Source organism: Octopus sinensis, linkage group LG4, assembly GCF_006345805.1.
Source record: "Octopus sinensis linkage group LG4, ASM634580v1, whole genome shotgun sequence".
In the NCBI taxonomy this organism is placed as follows: Eukaryota; Metazoa; Mollusca; class Cephalopoda; order Octopoda; family Octopodidae; genus Octopus; species Octopus sinensis.
The window spans coordinates 30,894,239-30,912,367 of record NC_043000.1 but is presented as its reverse complement, the minus strand read 5'-3'; the positions used below and the strand labels follow the sequence as shown (position 1 = coordinate 30,912,367).

At 39.5% G+C, this 18,129-nt stretch overlaps 1 protein-coding gene across 1 annotated transcript in view; it reads right to left on the bottom strand.

The window, feature by feature from the left end:
* LOC115210383 (host cell factor 1-like) overlaps positions 1-17,748 on the bottom strand; it is a 56,381-nt gene extending 38,633 nt beyond the window's left edge. Inside the window, 1 exon segment of the mRNA XM_029778955.2 lies at positions 17,543-17,748. Coding sequence (XP_029634815.2) covers positions 17,543-17,702 — 160 coding nt within the window. The 5' untranslated portion in view covers positions 17,703-17,748.
* Between the last annotated feature and the right edge of the window lie 381 nt (positions 17,749-18,129).

The window sequence follows — 18,129 nt, the reverse complement described above, 5'->3', positions numbered from 1 at the left end:
AGCCAGGAGGCTGCACCAGGCCCAGTCTGATCTGGCAGTGTTTCTACAGCTGGATGCCCTTCCTAATGGCAACCACTCCGTGAGTGTAGTGGGTGCTTTTTACGTGCCAGGCAAGGCTGGCAACGGCCATGATCGGTTGGTGCTTTTTACATGCCACCGGCACAGGACTTGGTCCACATTTCCATGCTTGCACGACCAAACAGAGTTTATTGACATAGGTGTTCTATGCTTACAATAGTCAGCTGAAAACCTCATAGGGTGACCAAATGAGGTTTATTTTTCAACATAGTCCCCTTTGCCATTTACACACTTCTTCCATTGGTGCTGAGTGCTTGGATCCCATTGCTGAAGAATCTTTCATCCTGTTGCTCAAAAGAGTCATCAACAGTAGATACAGCATCACCATCACTGAGATACTAGTTCCTAACCAAGTGTTTTCTTCATGCTGGGAGACAGACGATAGATGGGGCCAAATCAGGAGAATAAGGATGGTGATCAAGCAGTTCAAAGGTACAGACATGCACAGCAACCATTGAAACAAAACTTGTTTCATCAGTTTTCCTGAGCATTTGGTCTTAATAGCCTTCCATAACAGCTTCAGCAAGTTGACACAGTACTCTCCATTGATGATGTGGCCTTTCTGAAGACAATCAATAAACAATGCCTTTTGCATCCACAAAAACTGAGGCCATTACCTTCTTTGGAGCAGGTGAGGAAGTGTTTCCACTGAATGCAGTGTCTCTTTGTCTCTGGTTCAAAATAGTGAAGCCAACACTCATACTGGGTTAGGAAATGTTCAAGGTAACTAACTGGATCTACCTGTAACAATGTTAGATTGTCCCGTGATTAGAGCAAAGAAACAGGACTGGAAGAGTTGGAGTAGCAGGGAACTGTATCAGATAGCCAGAAGGGAAGCTAGGAGACAGGTATATCTATCTAGAGGAGAAGCAGAAAAGAAGTTTGCCTATGTTCAGCAATGTGAGGACCAAAGGCTGGAAGTGTTTCAGATAGCAAAGACAATAAGAGAAAATTGTGCCCACATGGATGGTGGTGCACCGGCATTTAATTATTCTGCAAGAAAGAGGCTTGGAAATGCCATTATGAAAAACTGCTAAATGTGGAGAATGAAACAGGAGGAGGTGAGTCTGCCAAATGTTGACCCAACAGAGAAACCAGCTATCTGAATCGACAGTAGCTTAGATAAAGCAATTAAGAACATGAAGACAAGGAAAGCACTCAGTTCATCAGGTATTTCTGCTGAGATGCTTAAAATATCTGACAGAGTAAGATATAGCCTAGTCACCCGCATAGGTAATCAGGCTGTCTACAAGGGAGTCAAACCCAACGATTAGTGTTGTAGCATCATAGTCAAAGGCTACAAAGGCAAAGGTGACACCTTAGACAGGAACAATTACAGAGGCATCAAACTGTTGGATCAGGCGATGAAAGTCACAGAGAGGGTCATAGCTCAATTAATTAGGGAAAGAATTAGCACAGATGAGATACTGATCGGATTTGTGCCAGGCAGGAGCATGACTAATGCTATATTCCTAGTTAGGCAACTGCAGGAGATATATCTAGCCAAAATTAAACACCAGTACCTGGCTTTTGTCAACATGGAGAAAGCTTTGACAGAGTACCCCGCTCCCTTATCTGGTGGTCAATGCGGAAGGTAGGGATAGATGAGTGGTTGGTGAGAGCCATGCATGTCATGTACAGGGATGCTGTCAATAAGGTGATGGTTAGCAATGAGTATAGCAAGGAATCCAGGGTACAAGTAGATTGGTTCTCATCCCCCTCTTATTCATCATAGCCCTCTATGCAGATGAGCTTGCTGTCATAGAGGCATCACTACCAGATCTAGAGAAGATATTTCAGGTGTGGAAGCAAGGTCTAGAATCAAAGGGCCTTACAGTCAGTGTAGCAAAAACAAAACTCCTAATAAGTAGAAAGGCGGACAAATCACAAACCCCTTCCGGTAGATGGCCCTGTTTAATCTGTAGGTAAGGCATTGGTAGAAACTCCATAACATGTACCCAGTGCAAGCTATGGACACATAAGAGGTGCAGCAATATCAGAGGAAGGTTAACTGGGAGTATCATTTTTGTATGTGGAAGATGCACAGGTATAATAAATACTAAAAATAGATTCTATTGACTACCATCAGGGTAAGCTAGAGGTAGTAGATAGCATCTGTTATCTTGGTGACCAAGTTAGTAGTGGAGGTGGATGCTCTGAAAGCATAGCTGCAAGAATAAGAATAGGCTGGGCAAAGTTCAGAGAGCTCCTACCTCTGCTGGCAACAAAGTGTTTCTCTCTCAGAGTGAAAGACAGATTGTACGATGCCTGTGTGCGAACAGCTATGCTACATGACAGTAAAACAAGGGCTGTGATAGCTGAGGATGTGTAGGCATGAAAGAAATGAGGCCAGTATGACTGGATGTGCAATGTTAGTGTGCATTGAAAAGTTGGGCATAAGAGGCATCAGATGTGGTGCACAAGAGTCTGTGTTGGTATGGTCATGTGATGCATAAGGACAAGGACAGCTGTGTAAAGAAGTGCCGATGGATAACTGGTGGAAACGTGTAGTAGAGGCAGACATGGGATGAGGTGATGAAGCATGACCTTTAAAATTAGGCTTCACAGAGGCAATGACTAGTGATCAAGATCTTTGGCTACATGCCATGCTTGAGAAGAACCAGTGAAGCCAAATGAAATCGTAGCTGTGGCTGATGCTGGTGTCATATGAAAAGTACTTTTCGAACATTGGGCTTCATGGAGGCAAGGTGGCCAATAAAAATTATCTTTCAAGTGTTGGACCTCATAGCGGCAATTACAAATGACTGAGACCTTTGACAATTATGCCGTGCATGAGAAGAAGACCCATGAAGCCAAGTAAAACTGTAGTTAGGGCAGATACTGGTGTCCCCTGTACCAATGGCACGTAAAAGCACCCATTACACTCTTGAACTGGTTGGCGTTAGGAAAGGCATCATCATCGGTTAATGTCCACTTTCCATGCTAGCATGGGTTGGACGGTTCGACTGGGGTCTGGGAAGCCAGGAGGCTGCACCAAGCCCAGTCTGATCTGGCAGTGCTTCTACAGCTGGATGCCCTTCCTAACACCGACCACTCCGTGAGTGTAGTGGGTGCTTTTTACATGCCAGGCGAGGCTGGCAGTGGCCACAATTGGTTGGTGCTTTTTATGTGCCACCAGCACGGAGGCCAGTCGAGGTGGTGCTGGCAACGGCCACGTTCGGATGGTTCTTTTACGTGCCACCGGCACTGGCGTGGAAATCATGCCAAATCAGACTAGAGTCTGGTACAGCCTTCCAGCTTGCCAGCTCTGTTCAAACCATCCCAGCGTGATGTTAAATGATGATGATGACCAACCTGGTGTGCATCTGATCAGGTGTCAGAAGGCATGGCATCTACCAAACCAAAATTTTTGTCATGTCAAGATCATTGTGCAGAATATTCTCCATTTTCTCACAGGATATACATATATATGTACTAACAGTTTTGGCCATATGACTTATACTCAATCGCCTGTCATCTATCACCATGAGGTAACACCATGTTTTCCTCAGCGGTGGTAGTTGCAGGAAATCCAGACCATGAGCCACCTTGAAGGTTAAGCCCTTCTTCAGCAGGTACTTAAAAGTATCACAAGGTCAAATTTTGTTGTCACTACTAGCTACTTTCGAAGTTTACTTTTAACAGTGGGATGTCAGTTTACTTGGAAAGAAACAATGCACTTATTAATAAGAAGAGTTGAAATTAATGCATGCAAGATTTCACAGCGAATTTTTCAACCCAACCACGTAGATGTTCTTAGTCACCAACCCTCACCAGTTTCCAAGCAAAGTAATATTTAACCAGGGCCAGCCACGTTCTCGCAAAATATTGGAGATGACCAAAACAGCTTGTACGACAAAGACACCCATCTACAATTGTCATGTGGTGTCAAGACAAGGAGTCAAAACACACACGTACACACAAAAGATTGTTTTCAGTTTCTGCCCATCAAATCTCCTCACATGGCCTCCAATGGTCTGGGGCTATAGCAAAAGACACTTCCTTCAGGTGCCATGCAGCAAGATTGAACCCAAAACTATGTGGTTGGGAAGCAAACATCTGAACCACACAGCCAAGTTTATGCCTGTCCAACCCATCCAGCAGGGAAAATGAATCTAATGTGATGACAATCATTATCATTTAATTTGTTTTCCATGCTGGGCAACCGGAAAGCTGCACCAGGCTTTAATTGTCTGTTTTGACATTTTCTATGACTGGATGCCCTTCCGAACACCAACCACATTATGGAGTGTACCAGCAGGCTTTTTATATAGCACCAGTTAAAACAAAATACAAGCTGTATACACAGTAAAGTGGTTGGCATTAGGAAGGGTATGCAGCCATAGTAACCATGCCAAAATGAACATGATATATATTTAGTTCAGTAATTAACTAGTGTGGATGAATGTGTTTAATGGCAAAGTATGACAGATAAATACATATCAAGCTGTAGCTGTACTGTCCCAAACGGCGGAATTAAATGAGGAATTAATAGTCAGGCTGGTGTTCACCAAAACTTACTCCTCAGACTCTTCTTAATTATAATTTCTCCCAGCAATAACAGAGGAGTCCACAGCAACAACTATATGTTGAAGACCTAATTCTTGTAACAGAGTCTGAGAAAAACTTAAAGACAGACCAGGTTTCTGGCATGTCTTTAAACCCTATAATCAAAAGATGTTAGACAAAACTTGGCAAAGACCAGAGTTTTATTACATAGAAAAGACAGGACTTTGATACTAACAGGGAAATAACCATGCTCAATATGCAGAAAAGGAACAGGCATAGAAGCTCTATATAATGTACTAGCACTATGATCCGGCGTTGCCGGGTCATAGTTCAAGCACATGCATATACAGCTGTGTGCGTGCACTGTCCAAATCTCCAACCAATCACATACAGCTAGCTGGCATTCAATTAGCGTATCAAGTTTTGGGCAATTTGATTGGGTTTTGGATAGAAAATTCACAAAAGGCGCAGGAGTGGCTGTGTGGTAAGTAGCTTGCTTACCAACCACATGGTCCCGGGTTCAGTCCCACTGCGTGGCATCTTGGGCAAGTGTCTTCTACTATAGCCTCGGGCCAACCAAAGCCTTGTGAGTGGATTTGGTAGACGGAAACTGAAAGAATCCCGTCGTATATATATATGTGTGTGTGTCTGTGTTTGTCCCCCTAGCATTGCTTGACAACTGATGCTGGTGTGTTTACGTCCCCGTCACTTAGCAGTTTGGCAAAAGAGACTGATAGAATAAGTACTGGGCTTACAAAGAATAAGTCCTGGGGTCGATTTGCTCGACTAAAGGCGGTGCTCCAGCATGGCTGCAGTCAAATGACTGAAACAAGTAAAAGAGTAAAAAAGTAACTTCTATTGATTTTTTAATGGCTTTGCGGAGTGACTGGGGAAACGGACGTTAAACGATGATGATGATAGTAGATTATGCAGGACAAGGAGCGATAGGAGTAGAAACATCAGAGTTGGGTAAGTCTGAGTTGATACAAGACTAATCTGCTATATGGAATACAAGCCCCACTGTTGTATTAGTAGAGTGAGGAAACATGGCTGCCTTAGGATCAGAAGTTGGATGTGTTGGGGAGTAATTCTATGCCAATCTGTCTGGGGGATGCAGAGAGTAAAGTCTAGAGATTAAGGAGATTGCTCTAGGCTCATTATTCATGGAGGCAGGGCAGGTTCAATATAAGGAGAGTTTACGAAAAAAACGAAAGACGAAGACCGGTGGTGTACAAAACAAACATATGTATTAGTATAATGCTCAGGAATAGAAAAAGTCTTTTACGTTTCGAGCCTACGCTCTTCTACAGAAAAAACAAGGAGAGAAAAAAATGTGTGTAGTGGCTAACGATCTATCATGGCGAGTGGTTCAATATAAGGTATATAGACTGTGTGTGTGTGTGGGGGGGGGGGAACACACGGATGAAAATAGGTTAGGAAAGAGTGAAAACTAGAATCATGTCTTGAATGAGTGCAATGTTGGAAGTATAGGCAAGTAGATTATTGACTGGGAAGGAGTAAAACTGAACCTCTGATAGACTGGATCACAAGAGAGCTTCATTGGCACACACTGTAAGTGGTGTAATTTGACAATTTCTACATCAAGAAACAGATGGGGTCATCATGAGCTGGGAGTTGAGCCAGATCTCAAAATTAGACGTAGCCTTATTATTTCTTTACTACCCACAAGGGGCTAAACACAGAAGGGACAAACGGATTAAGTCGATTACATCGGCCCCAGTGTGTAACTGGTACTTATTTAATCGACCCGAAAGGTTGAAAGGCAAAGTCGACCTCGACGGAATTTGAACTCAGAATGTAACGGCAGACGAAATACTGCTAAGCATCTCTCTTGAAAAGGAATGTGTGTAGGATATAATGTATGGTACATAGGTAGATCTTTGTCTATGAATATGAAAAAAAAAGGGAGGATTGACCTGTGGATTGAACAGTATTTTGACCAATATCTCATTAAATCATATTACTTGGTTTGTTTTCTTTGTGAACAGAGTGAAGGATACAAGGCCCCAGTAGCTCTACCCCTGTAAGTGACCTAGATGGATGTTAGTGGCATTGGGTCACTAACCTATGCTTGGCAAGACAGTGGGGAAGAAAATACTGAGCTGTGACTCACAAGATCTTCATTCTAGCTGGCAACAAACCTCCACTAAGAAATCTTTTCTGTCAGTATGTTGAGAGAAGATTGAAACATCTTGATGAAGCCTAGTTCAAGTGACTTATAATAGAAGGATTTCTACTAAAGACACACAAGAGCCAAAAGATGACATTAAACCTGACAGATGGGAGCCATAAGGATGTATTTAACTAGGTAACACACTGGGCTAATCAGCCAAAACAAAAATTTAAAGATATGGTAAATGATGTTGGCGTAGAGCTGGCAGAAACGTTAGCACGGTGGGCGAAATGCGTAGCCGTATTTCGTCTGCCGTTACGTTGTGAGTTCAAATTCTGCCGAGGTCGACTTTGCCTTTCATCCTTTCGGGGTCAATTAAATAAAGTACCAGTTATGCACTGAGGTCGATGTAATCGACTTAATCCATTTGTCCTCTGTGTTTAGCCCCTTGTGGGTAGTAAAGAAATATGTATTTTGTCTGCCGTTACGTTCTGAGTTCAAATTTCACTGAGGTTGACTTTGCCTTTCATCCTTTCGGGGTCGATTAAATAAAGTACCAGTTACGCACTGGAGTCGATGTAATCGACTTAATCCGTTTGTCTATCCCCTCTGTGTTTAGCCCCTGGTGGGTAGTAAAGAAATAAATTTGGTAAATGATGTTTGTTGTGTCACTGAGACTCTCTAATAACTCCCAAGATGGTTTGTGGACACATTCACCAATAGTTCACAGAAAATGTGGCTCATAGACATGTCTTCAAACCATGGAGATGGTTTGCTGATTGTAAATCTACAACCGAACTGAAGGAGAATGATGTGACTGAAATATTCATCATATTTAAACCATTTAATGTGTATGCAACAGCTCATGTTTCAGTTTGTCTGCCACCTTAATTAATCACATCACTAATTTCAGTAAGAACCAGCAGAGAACATTTAAGTAGGCCACTGACAGAAGAAGGTATCTAAAGCTAACCCAAAGAGGGGCTGCCCGGACAATACAAACAGGCAAATAGTAATTTTAGAGATCTAGAGTGTCTATGGTAGTTTACATGTTACAACAATTAATGGTTTTAGGTTTCAATTTTACACTAATAATTTATATTCTTATTATAGAGCAGGTTATTCACAGCAGAACAAAAAGTGAATCAAATATATTAACAATTCATTTCAATTAGAAAGAAAGAAAGAAATGTAAAGTTTTATTCAGTGACTGCTGAGGCCTAAATAATTTACCATTGTTAGTGGAGAAGAGAACCACTTCAACAGAACATATGGGAGAAGTTACACAAATGAGAAATAAGGAGAAGCTCTCTGTAAGCAAAACAGAACAATGAGTAGCATTGTTTTGTTTATTTAATATTCTAGGATCTTTTTTTTTTTTTTTTGAAAGTTAGTATTCATTTGATCATCTCTATATATATAAATGGCAAAATGTCTGTCTGTGCGTATCCTGTATGCAAATCCACAATTTTTCAGTTAGAGAGCTTGCACTTTCTATGGTCATTCAAAACTGTCCAAGGGTGTTTGTGCACATCTTTACATTTCCCCAGTCACCCTGCAAAGCCATTAAAAAATCAATAGAAGTGACTTTTTTGTGAATTTTCTATCCAAAACCCAATCAAAATGCTTGAAACTTGATACGCCAACTGAATGCCAGCTAGCTGTATGTGATTGGTCAGAGATTTGGACAGTACTTGCGTGTATGTGCGCACGCACGTAGCTGTATATGCATGCACTAGCATGCCATACTTTTGATATTAACCATGGCAGCAGAAGTATACTTCCAAAGGTACCTGTCATAAATTTCTAATTCTGGCACAAAGCCAGTTGATTATAGCAATTCCTATGCTCAGCTTGTACTGATTTTATCAACCCTGAAAAGATGAAAAGCCAAGTTGACCCCAGCAAAATTGAAACTCAAATATAATGAGTGGGAAGAAATGCAGTAAAGTATTTTTTCAGATGTAATTCTGTAAACTTACCACTTTGGTAAAAGTAATCCTTTCTGCCATAGGCACAAGCCAATTACATCAACCCCAGTACTGTACTGATACTTATTTTATTCTTTTCTACTCTAGGCACAAGGCCCGAAATTTTTGGGGAGGGGGATAAAAGACTGATGGTTTCAGTTTCATTTTAAAATACAAAATAAAGACATTTTGCCTTCCATCAGTTTAACTTACCGTATAGTAATATCACTAATCTGTCTACCATTCAAACATATCAGGTTTCATTTAAATAACAATGAAACCCACTTTTATACTGAGGCGTAAAAGCGTGCTCAGTTCGTTTGCACTGCACCTTTTTTAAATAGTTTTAAAATCTTCCAAATGACTAATGTACACTTTAAAGCATGAATTAGAAAAAAAATATATCTTCCAAGACCTGACAAATGAAGTGAGTTCATGGCTCGCAGGACGGCCTGCTGTGCTAACCTTCGATCGTAGAGTGACCCGCTGTTCTTGAGTCAAGTACATCAACATCAAAATAAAAATTCAAATGGAAATTGTAGTTAAGACACCCATGCCGGTGACACGTAAAAAGCACTGTTCGAACATGGCAGATGCCAGCGCCGCCTGACTGGCATCCGTGTCGGTGACATATAAAAGCACCAACCGATCATGGCTGTTTGCCAGCCTGCTCTGGCCCCTGTGCCGGTGGCATGTAAAAGACACCCACTACACTCATGGAGTGGTTGGCGTTAGGAAGGGTATCCTCCATGGCTTCCAGACCCCGGTCAAACCGTCCAACCCATGCTAGCGTGGAAAACAGACATTAAATGATGATGATCATGATTGCCTTTGATAATAGGAATTTGTATGAATTGACATGAATCTTTTATTTGTGTCTTAGTTATTAGGCTGCAGCCATGCTGGAGCTCTGCTTTAAAGGGTTTAATTTAACAAAGCAACCCCAGTACTTGTTATTTTTTTAAAGCTTTGTACTTATTTTACCAGTTTTCTTTTTGTCAAACTGCAGGCATGTAACAAACCAACACTTTGTCAAGCTGTAACAGGGGGACAAAAACATAAAGGTATATACACACACACAGAGGCTACTTTCATTTTCCGTTGACCACATCCGCTCACAAGGCCTTGGTTGGCCCACAGTTTGAACCCAGAAATATGTGGTTCATACCACAGAGCCATACCTGCAACTATGTGAGCATATTTTACGAAAAATTTCTGGTTTAAAATTCTGTTCACCCTTGCAAATTAAAAAGAAAAAAAACAAAGAAACAGTTGCTTTGATACATGTATGAAACGGTTGAGACTGGTTTAAAGTTTTTATCAGTAAAATAAAAGTCTTTTACAATTGATGATGATGATATATAAACTCAATCCTTTAATGTGTGTGACTTGAGCCAACTAGTTTCCCATCTCACAATATCTCTTCAATATTAAGCCGGGATCTTTTCAGTTGACCGGCAGTTTTTTAAAATAATTTCCATGTAACTAAACACTTTTAAACTTCGTATACTATTAGAATGTGTTTATAAAACATCTTTTTCGCTTGGCTTTATTGAGAAAATTCTATAGTTTGTAAGATATTTGTTGTATTTTTGCTTCAATTTCTGCAATTTCAACCAATCAATGACGTCTATTGAGGTGAAAACATTCTGTGCCGTATGAATATGTCCCTTGTTTAAAAAACAGATTGGGTTTATTTACATTTCTGAAGAAAAAAATATACCCTTCCCAGCACCCCTAAAACATTGAAATGCAATAGATCTATACTAGGGTGATAATTTCATATGACACCGCTAGAAAAAACTGCTGGTCAAACTGAAAAGATCCTTAAGCTGCCCCAACCTCATTTAGCCAGTCTCTTGTCTTCATCCTCTAACATCTCATCACTAAGCTTGGTCCCTTTGGACGCAGTAATAATAAAAGTATTTTACTGCTTAAATGAAGAGAGAAACAAAACAAACGCACAATGAAAGAATATGTTTTATGAAGGCAATTATTTATTGTTTCATGAGTGAAGTTCATCTTTTAATGGTTTCAGCCAAGGGCTATGACCATGCTGGAGCACCACAATTAGTGTGACTGCTAATTACTTTTAACTCACTTCCCCAAACCTTTCACCAGATTTGGTTCTGGCAAAGCAGTGAGTTACACAAAGCTGCCCTTCTTTGTACTTCTTGCTGTGATGTGCGTTCATTTGGTATATCAGACTAAATTTATTTAAATGTTCTTTGAACATATCCACACCTACACCTTGTAGGCCTTGAGGCTTTTAGACAGGGTATTGAAATTTCATTTTTTTTGTTAAACTCTGTCCACTTGTTGTTGTGGAGGCTTGTGGCCTAGTGGTTAGGTGGTTGCACTCAAGATTGTAAAACCATGGTTTCAATTACTGGATGAAGCAAATGAATTCTGTTCAAAACAATTCACTTCACGTTGCCCTGATCCATCATCATTGTTTAACATCCGATTTCCATGCTAGCATGGGTTGGACGATTTTGACTGAGGGCTGGCGAACCAGATGGCTGCACCAGGCTCCAACCTTGATTTGGCAGAGTTTCTACAGCTGGATGCCCTTCCTAACGCCAACCACTCCGAGAGTGCAGTGGGTGCTTTTTACGTGCCACCGGCACGGGGGCCAGTCAGGAGGTACTGGCAACAACCTCGCTCGAATCTTTTACACATGCCACCAGCACAGGTGCCAGTAAGGCGACGTTGGTAACGATCACACTCAAATGGTGCCCTTTTATGTGCCACTGGCATGGAAGCCAGTTCACTCAGCTGTAAATGAGTTCCAACAATAACTGGGAAGTTAATCCTGTGATGGACTGGCAGCCCATCCAGTGCGGAGGGTTGTAATGTCCCTTAATCAAACATCATGAAAACAGAGTCAAGCTCAGTTATCATGAGTCCTAGAGCTCATGAGACTTGAGTCAGTCTGCTTGTTGTTTGGGGTATAAATAGATTAGTGAACAGCACAATAAAATCCTGAATGATTTACACTCGACATTTGTGCTTATTAAAAAGACACCATGTTCTTCAAATATCTCTCTCTATATATAAACGGCAAAATGGCTGTGTATGTGTGTGTGTATCCTTTATACAAATCCACAATTTTACAGTTAGAGGGCTCGCACTTTCTATGGTCATTGAAAACCGTCCAAGGGTGGTTGTGCACATCTTTACATTTCCCCAGTCACTCTGCAAAGCCATTAAAAAAATCAATAGAAGTGACTTTTTTGTGAATTTTCTATCCAAAACCCAATCAAAATGCCTGAAACTTGATACGCCAATTGAATGCCAGCTAGCTGTGTGTGATTGGTCGGAGATTTGGACAGTACTCGTGTGTATGCGCGCAGGCACGCAGCTGTATAATCATGCACTAGCACTATGCCCCGGCAACGCCGGGTCATAGTGCTAGTTGTTAATAAATCAAAATGTAAAGAGGACTAAATGGCACCCCAAACCATCTGGTGTAATGAATTTGGCACTTTATAATGGTTATAATTTAATAGAATCTACCTGCTTGGCTCAGAATTGAGTGCAGAAAAGGTGGTCCTTGTTAAAGCTACACCCACATTCCTCAGTACCCTACCACTCTACTATCTACTGTATTAGCCGGCTGCTGTAATTAATAAAAGCAGAACTTGTTACTATATACATTATCATTTTTGTTCTGCCAGTCATCATTCTCACTCAGCTGAAACACTTTCTACCTGCCATCCTTCATTCTTCTTACCCACCATCCACTTACCCCATCTACCTATGACTACTGCCATCCCTGCTCTGGCATCTCATTACCTATTTCTTTATTACCCACAAGGGATTAAACATAGAGGGGACAAACAAGGACAGATATAGGTATTAAGTTGATTACATCGACCCCAGTGCATAACTGGTACTTAATTTATCGACCCCAAAAGGATGAAAGGCAAAGTCGACCTCAGAGTGTAGTGGCAGACCACTAAGCATTTCGCCCAGCGTGCTAACGATTCTGCCAGCTCACCGCCGTATGGCCTCTCATTATCACCAGCTCTACATTCTTTCCAGTTACTCCCACCTACCCATATACAATGCAGGGTATCCATGTATCTTCTCTATCGCAAGAACCTGTGCTTGCTTCACTGTTATACTTTTGCCTCCCTATATACCTGGCAGAAATTGCTGACTCGGTCTCAAAAATATACCCTTCTGTACTCTTCCTGTCTTGGAAGTTTGTAAAAGCACCCAGTGCACTGTAAAGTCGTTATGAAGGACATCCAGCCATGGAAATCATGCTGAAGCTCAATGTGAGCCTAGAGGCTATGAGATCCTCCTGTCAAATCATTAAACCCATGCCAGCATAGAACATGGATGTTAAATGATGATGATGATGACTCACTCCCTCTCTTCACTCTTGTAACTTGAACCCCTACACCTTGATCCTTCTGTCACCATGGGCTTTCTAGCCCTCCACATTACCTTGAGGGTGCACTCTGGCCTCTCAGAACTATCATATCCTTATCTCTCAAGTAGATGGAGTATCACCCCATCTACTTGATAATGATAGACATGTTGTTTCTTCCTTTTTATTATACTGTAACCTTCCAATCCATCACCCAAAATCATCCTCCTTTCTTCTATTCTCCTTCTATGACATAGGAGCTCCTTAGTCTTGCAATTTATGACGCAACCCACCACCACCACTGCTGGTGGTGGTCACAAAAAGCAGACATAAATTCACTATGGATAAATATTCCTATATTTATATATTTTACTGAAAAACAACAACAAAAACACCAGTATAAATTGAATTTAATAATGATTGGCCTAATAAACAATGAATACATCAAGTTGTGACATGTAAGTTGAGAAGTTTTATTTTAAAATGTAAACATGTACGATATTTGATGGTACATAAGCTCAAAAGGCAGACATTTTTCAAAAAAGTCTGAAGAGAGAGAGAAGCAACACTGGTTCTATATGCAAAACTGGGCTTCCCATAAATTTTAATACACTAAAAACTTTATCTGAATGTGTACTGATGAAATTGGAATGCGTCTTATGCTAACTACAGTATATATAAATATCACCACTGAGTGTAAAAAGTAAATATATTATGAATTACATAAAAAACTATTCTTGTATTACCTAAAATTTTCTCCTCAAAATAACTTGAATAATAAAGTGTATTAAAATCAGATTTAATTAACAGAAATTGAAACTGGAAAAATGATATACAACTAAATTATTTTATTGCATTATAAAGAGAGAAAATTGCAGTTTAGCCTTGGCCCAGGGTTACGAGTTTAGTGATGATAGTCAGGTCAATTTAATTGATTCCAGGCAAAATATCAACTCCAGATTTTAAACTCTAAATGTAGAGATGTAACTGGATGACATCTGAAGGTATTTTGGTTCCCATTCTACAAACTGTCGACCATCACTGCCATCTCAATTCCTATCGTCAGCACAATACCACATTGAAGACAACAGCCTCCCACCAACCACAGAAACCCTCAAAATCATCACAGGTGCTGCATTCCTCTTCAATAGTCATATGAAATACTAATGACTACACAATCTAATTATACAGCTGCAAGTAATTCTTTTCTCACATCTACCTTTTCTGTCAATCAGGCATCAAGAATTCCATATCCACTCCAATCTGCACTTGGACGACTTTTCTTTTTAGATTTTCAACTCTTGAAGGTAGACTTTGTTTACTAATCACTTAAATATTCTCTGTTAATCAAAAATTTTCAATTCTCAATTAATACATGGGAGATTACTATATTTATATTTGATATGAAGAACATTCCCCTGGGGTATTTTCCCTTAACCATACTGTACCAGTCATTGGCTCTCATGATTTCTGATCTTAACTGACTGGAAGTGTTATCATGTACATGTTTTTTTGGCTTGGTATAAAAGATGGTCTACAACAAATATTCTGCTCAATACCACAGATTTGCTTGTCAGTTGTTTGACAGTAACCAGTTGAGCATGTCTCTTGGTAGCTGACAATATGTGCATCTCTGATCACGAGCAGAAGTAGAGGAGCATCATAGCCATACATTAAGGAATTCTTTGGAGTTTGAATAATTCACTTCTGGAAACAAGGGCGTTTCATTCAACATACTTAAACAAACCTTATTCAGGGACCTTTTGAGTGGGATGGGCTACTTGACCTGAAGAAAATTCTAACTGGGTCCCACCTGCATGTGCTTGGAGTAACCTTATCAGACGGATGGTAATGATGGGTATACTGAGCTTCGTCTATTTTACTCCAGTGTCACTTTGATGGAATGCACTGCTCTCTCACTCAATAATAATAATACTTTCTACCAGAGGCACAAGGCCTGAAGTTCTGGGGAAGGAGGCTAGTCAATTACATCGATCCCGGGAGGATGAAAGGCGGACGAAATGTCACTAAATATTTTGTCCGGTATGTTAATGGTTTCAAATTTTAGCACAAGGCCAGTAGTTTCAGAGGGAGGGGTTTAATCGATTAAATCAACCGTAGTACTTGGCTGGTACTTTATTGATCACATAAGATGAAAGACAAAGCTAACTTATAAAAGAAAAATATATTATAAATCGAAGGAGTTTCGTTATTCCATTAACAAAAAAAAAAGTATAATTTTTACCATCAGATACACTGTGTCATTTGAGTTAGAACTTTCAAAATAAAATTAAAAAGGCATATCTCATGCAAGAGACACGACAAGCAATGGAAGGTAATGTGCTGCGATTTATATTCATTTTAGATGAAGTAGTTGAAAATTAAATATAACTGGAAGTGGATAATAAAATAATATCAATAATGAGATGGATCTGTTACTTAGCTCGGATCAGTTTTGATCGAACAAAACTATGATTAAAGGTGTTCCAGTCATAACCATCCCTATTTTTTCACATAACTATTATCTTAAACTACATTATGCATTGACTTTCCTATTTTTAAAACGTCAGTGTGATTTGAGGGGAAATTTGGCTGCTATTTCTAGCAAGCCGGCAACCGTATAGAGGCTCCTTACTGGTTTCAATTATAAACAGTTTATTTGCTGTCGAGAAGAATCAAGAGGAACCAGCTAGTTAAAGTTCACCAGATACCAGTAATATACTGATACATATTTGTATATCTATGAAAAAAAGTAAACATTTTACTTTACATCCAAGGCTGGAACCAAGTCACAATTTGAAATTCATCTCTAACATGTAAACTTCCTAATTATATTTGGAAGTCCTAAGAACAACAAATCTAAAAATAACGACAAGATGGTTACGTCTGTAACGCCTTTGTGTCATAAGTTTGCTGTCAAACCTAAGCACTCACTGGAACAGTAATAAATGGTAAATCTTTCAATAAATATTGTCATTGTGTAGATCTGAAGAAAATGTATCCCCTGGCAATCAATGAGGAACATTAGCATAATGTATTAGGAGAGTTCCACTAGAAAGGGAGACAAATCCAATGACTCAATGTCACAACCGAAGTAAATAAACAAGGTAGTTACATTTCTGAACCATTAAAAAAAAAATTTATAATCATTTACACTTTAAGAAATCAAAAAAAAAAAAAAAAAAACGTATTTAACAAACAGAAACGATTACCAAAAATGATTGCAAAAACTGCCGAATTCAAAAGAAGATTGTGTAAGAAAATAAAAAACACTTTTTTTTAATGTTAACCGCTTAGGAAATTCGGGGAAAATGTGTTTATGAAATTCACAGTTAGAGAAAAATGCTGCAATATAAACTGTTCAATATACTAGTATCGCAGAACTACTGGACTGATTTAAATACACACACACACTCTCTCTTTCTATAAATGTGTGTGTGTGCAGCTACCAGTAAGCAATGCAATAGATTGCATTAAGAACTATAATCATAAATATCAATTCTCCACAAAAATAATTTTATCCGTCTATTAAAAAAAAATTCATAATGATGAAAATAAGAGACAAGATGTTTGTTTGCATTAAACACTATATATATATGTGTGTGTGTGAGTGAGCGAGTGACATACACACAAAGTGGTGTATATATATAAAATGTATGAGTGTGTGTGTATATATATATAGATATATATACAATAAGCCATAGTGATAGTAATAATGATGGCGTCAGTCGCCATGTTTAGAGCAGATGAATCTCATGGCGCCGCCAACAATGACATTTACTTTAACATTATCAAATCATCACACACTCCAGTGGCAACTAACACAGTAGTATAGAAGTAAACTGTTGAAACAGAAAGAAAATCAAATTTGATAAGGCGATCGGACGAGCATTTAAGGTTTATTTACAAATCAACGCACATCATCATTGGGCGCCGCCATCTTGGAAAAGTAGCGTCTCGTCACGTTGAAATAAGGCGACATGACAACAGAAGCAGCTTCTTCGTGACTAACAAGCCAACTAAAGAGGGCATGAGGGCAAGAAAACAACTGACAGGTTTATCGGTGTAAGTCACAAATGTTAACAACAACAAAAATAAGGAGTGTGCCAATAGACGAGTAACCGGCGACATCGGTGTCTTTGGCGTCGGTTCCAACAGCAAAACAAACGCCAATTCGACATGGCTTTGAAAAAAAATAATTAAAACCAAAAAACTTGTGCAGATAATAATTTCATTTAAATAGACACAAGACTATATTTTCTATAGAAGAGTGTAATTGGGATTTAAATTTTAAGATTAATACAAGAAATCGAAGATTTCTGTGGCGCCAAAACTCTTCAACATCAATAACAAAAAGTCGCCATTTTGTAGGGGGAATCATTTGTAAAGGGAGGCAGGAAAATCATTGATTGAAGGGAGGGGGGGCTGGCACCACCACCGACATTTTTTTGTCTGCTACAATCAACTTACCTGTATTGTAGACGTGGAGTTCGTCCACAATTCCTTCGTTGCCACCACCAAATACAACCATAAGATCTTTGATCGCCACAGCTCGATGTCCATGTCGTGGCCTGGGACATGGCCCCGCCGTATTGGTAACTCGCTTCCACTTCAATATGGGTGCCGCCATATTGAAGTTACCCACAATGCTAACCAATAAAGGGGGGGAGAGAGTGGCGTAAATGCCCGGACGTAAAAACAAAAAATCGGAAGATCACGTGAGCTAGCGTTTACCTCATTTCATCAAGTTTCCAAAATTGACATTACAATTTTTTGATAGATAATAGATTATTTCTACATAATTATAAAACTGGATAAGAAACAACTCGATTTTTCAATAGTTATTGATATAATTGCACATTTTTCCTTCTTCCGGTATCGAAATCACTGCTAGATAATATTACGACCAGCATGCATTGCACCAATATATCCGATAAGTAAGGACTGTTGTTAATTTGACGCTCGTTTCTATTTATTTATATAATTTCATTTTTTTTCTCAAATCTAATATATTTCCAACTGTCTGTTATATTTAAATAAATATATATTTTTAAGTG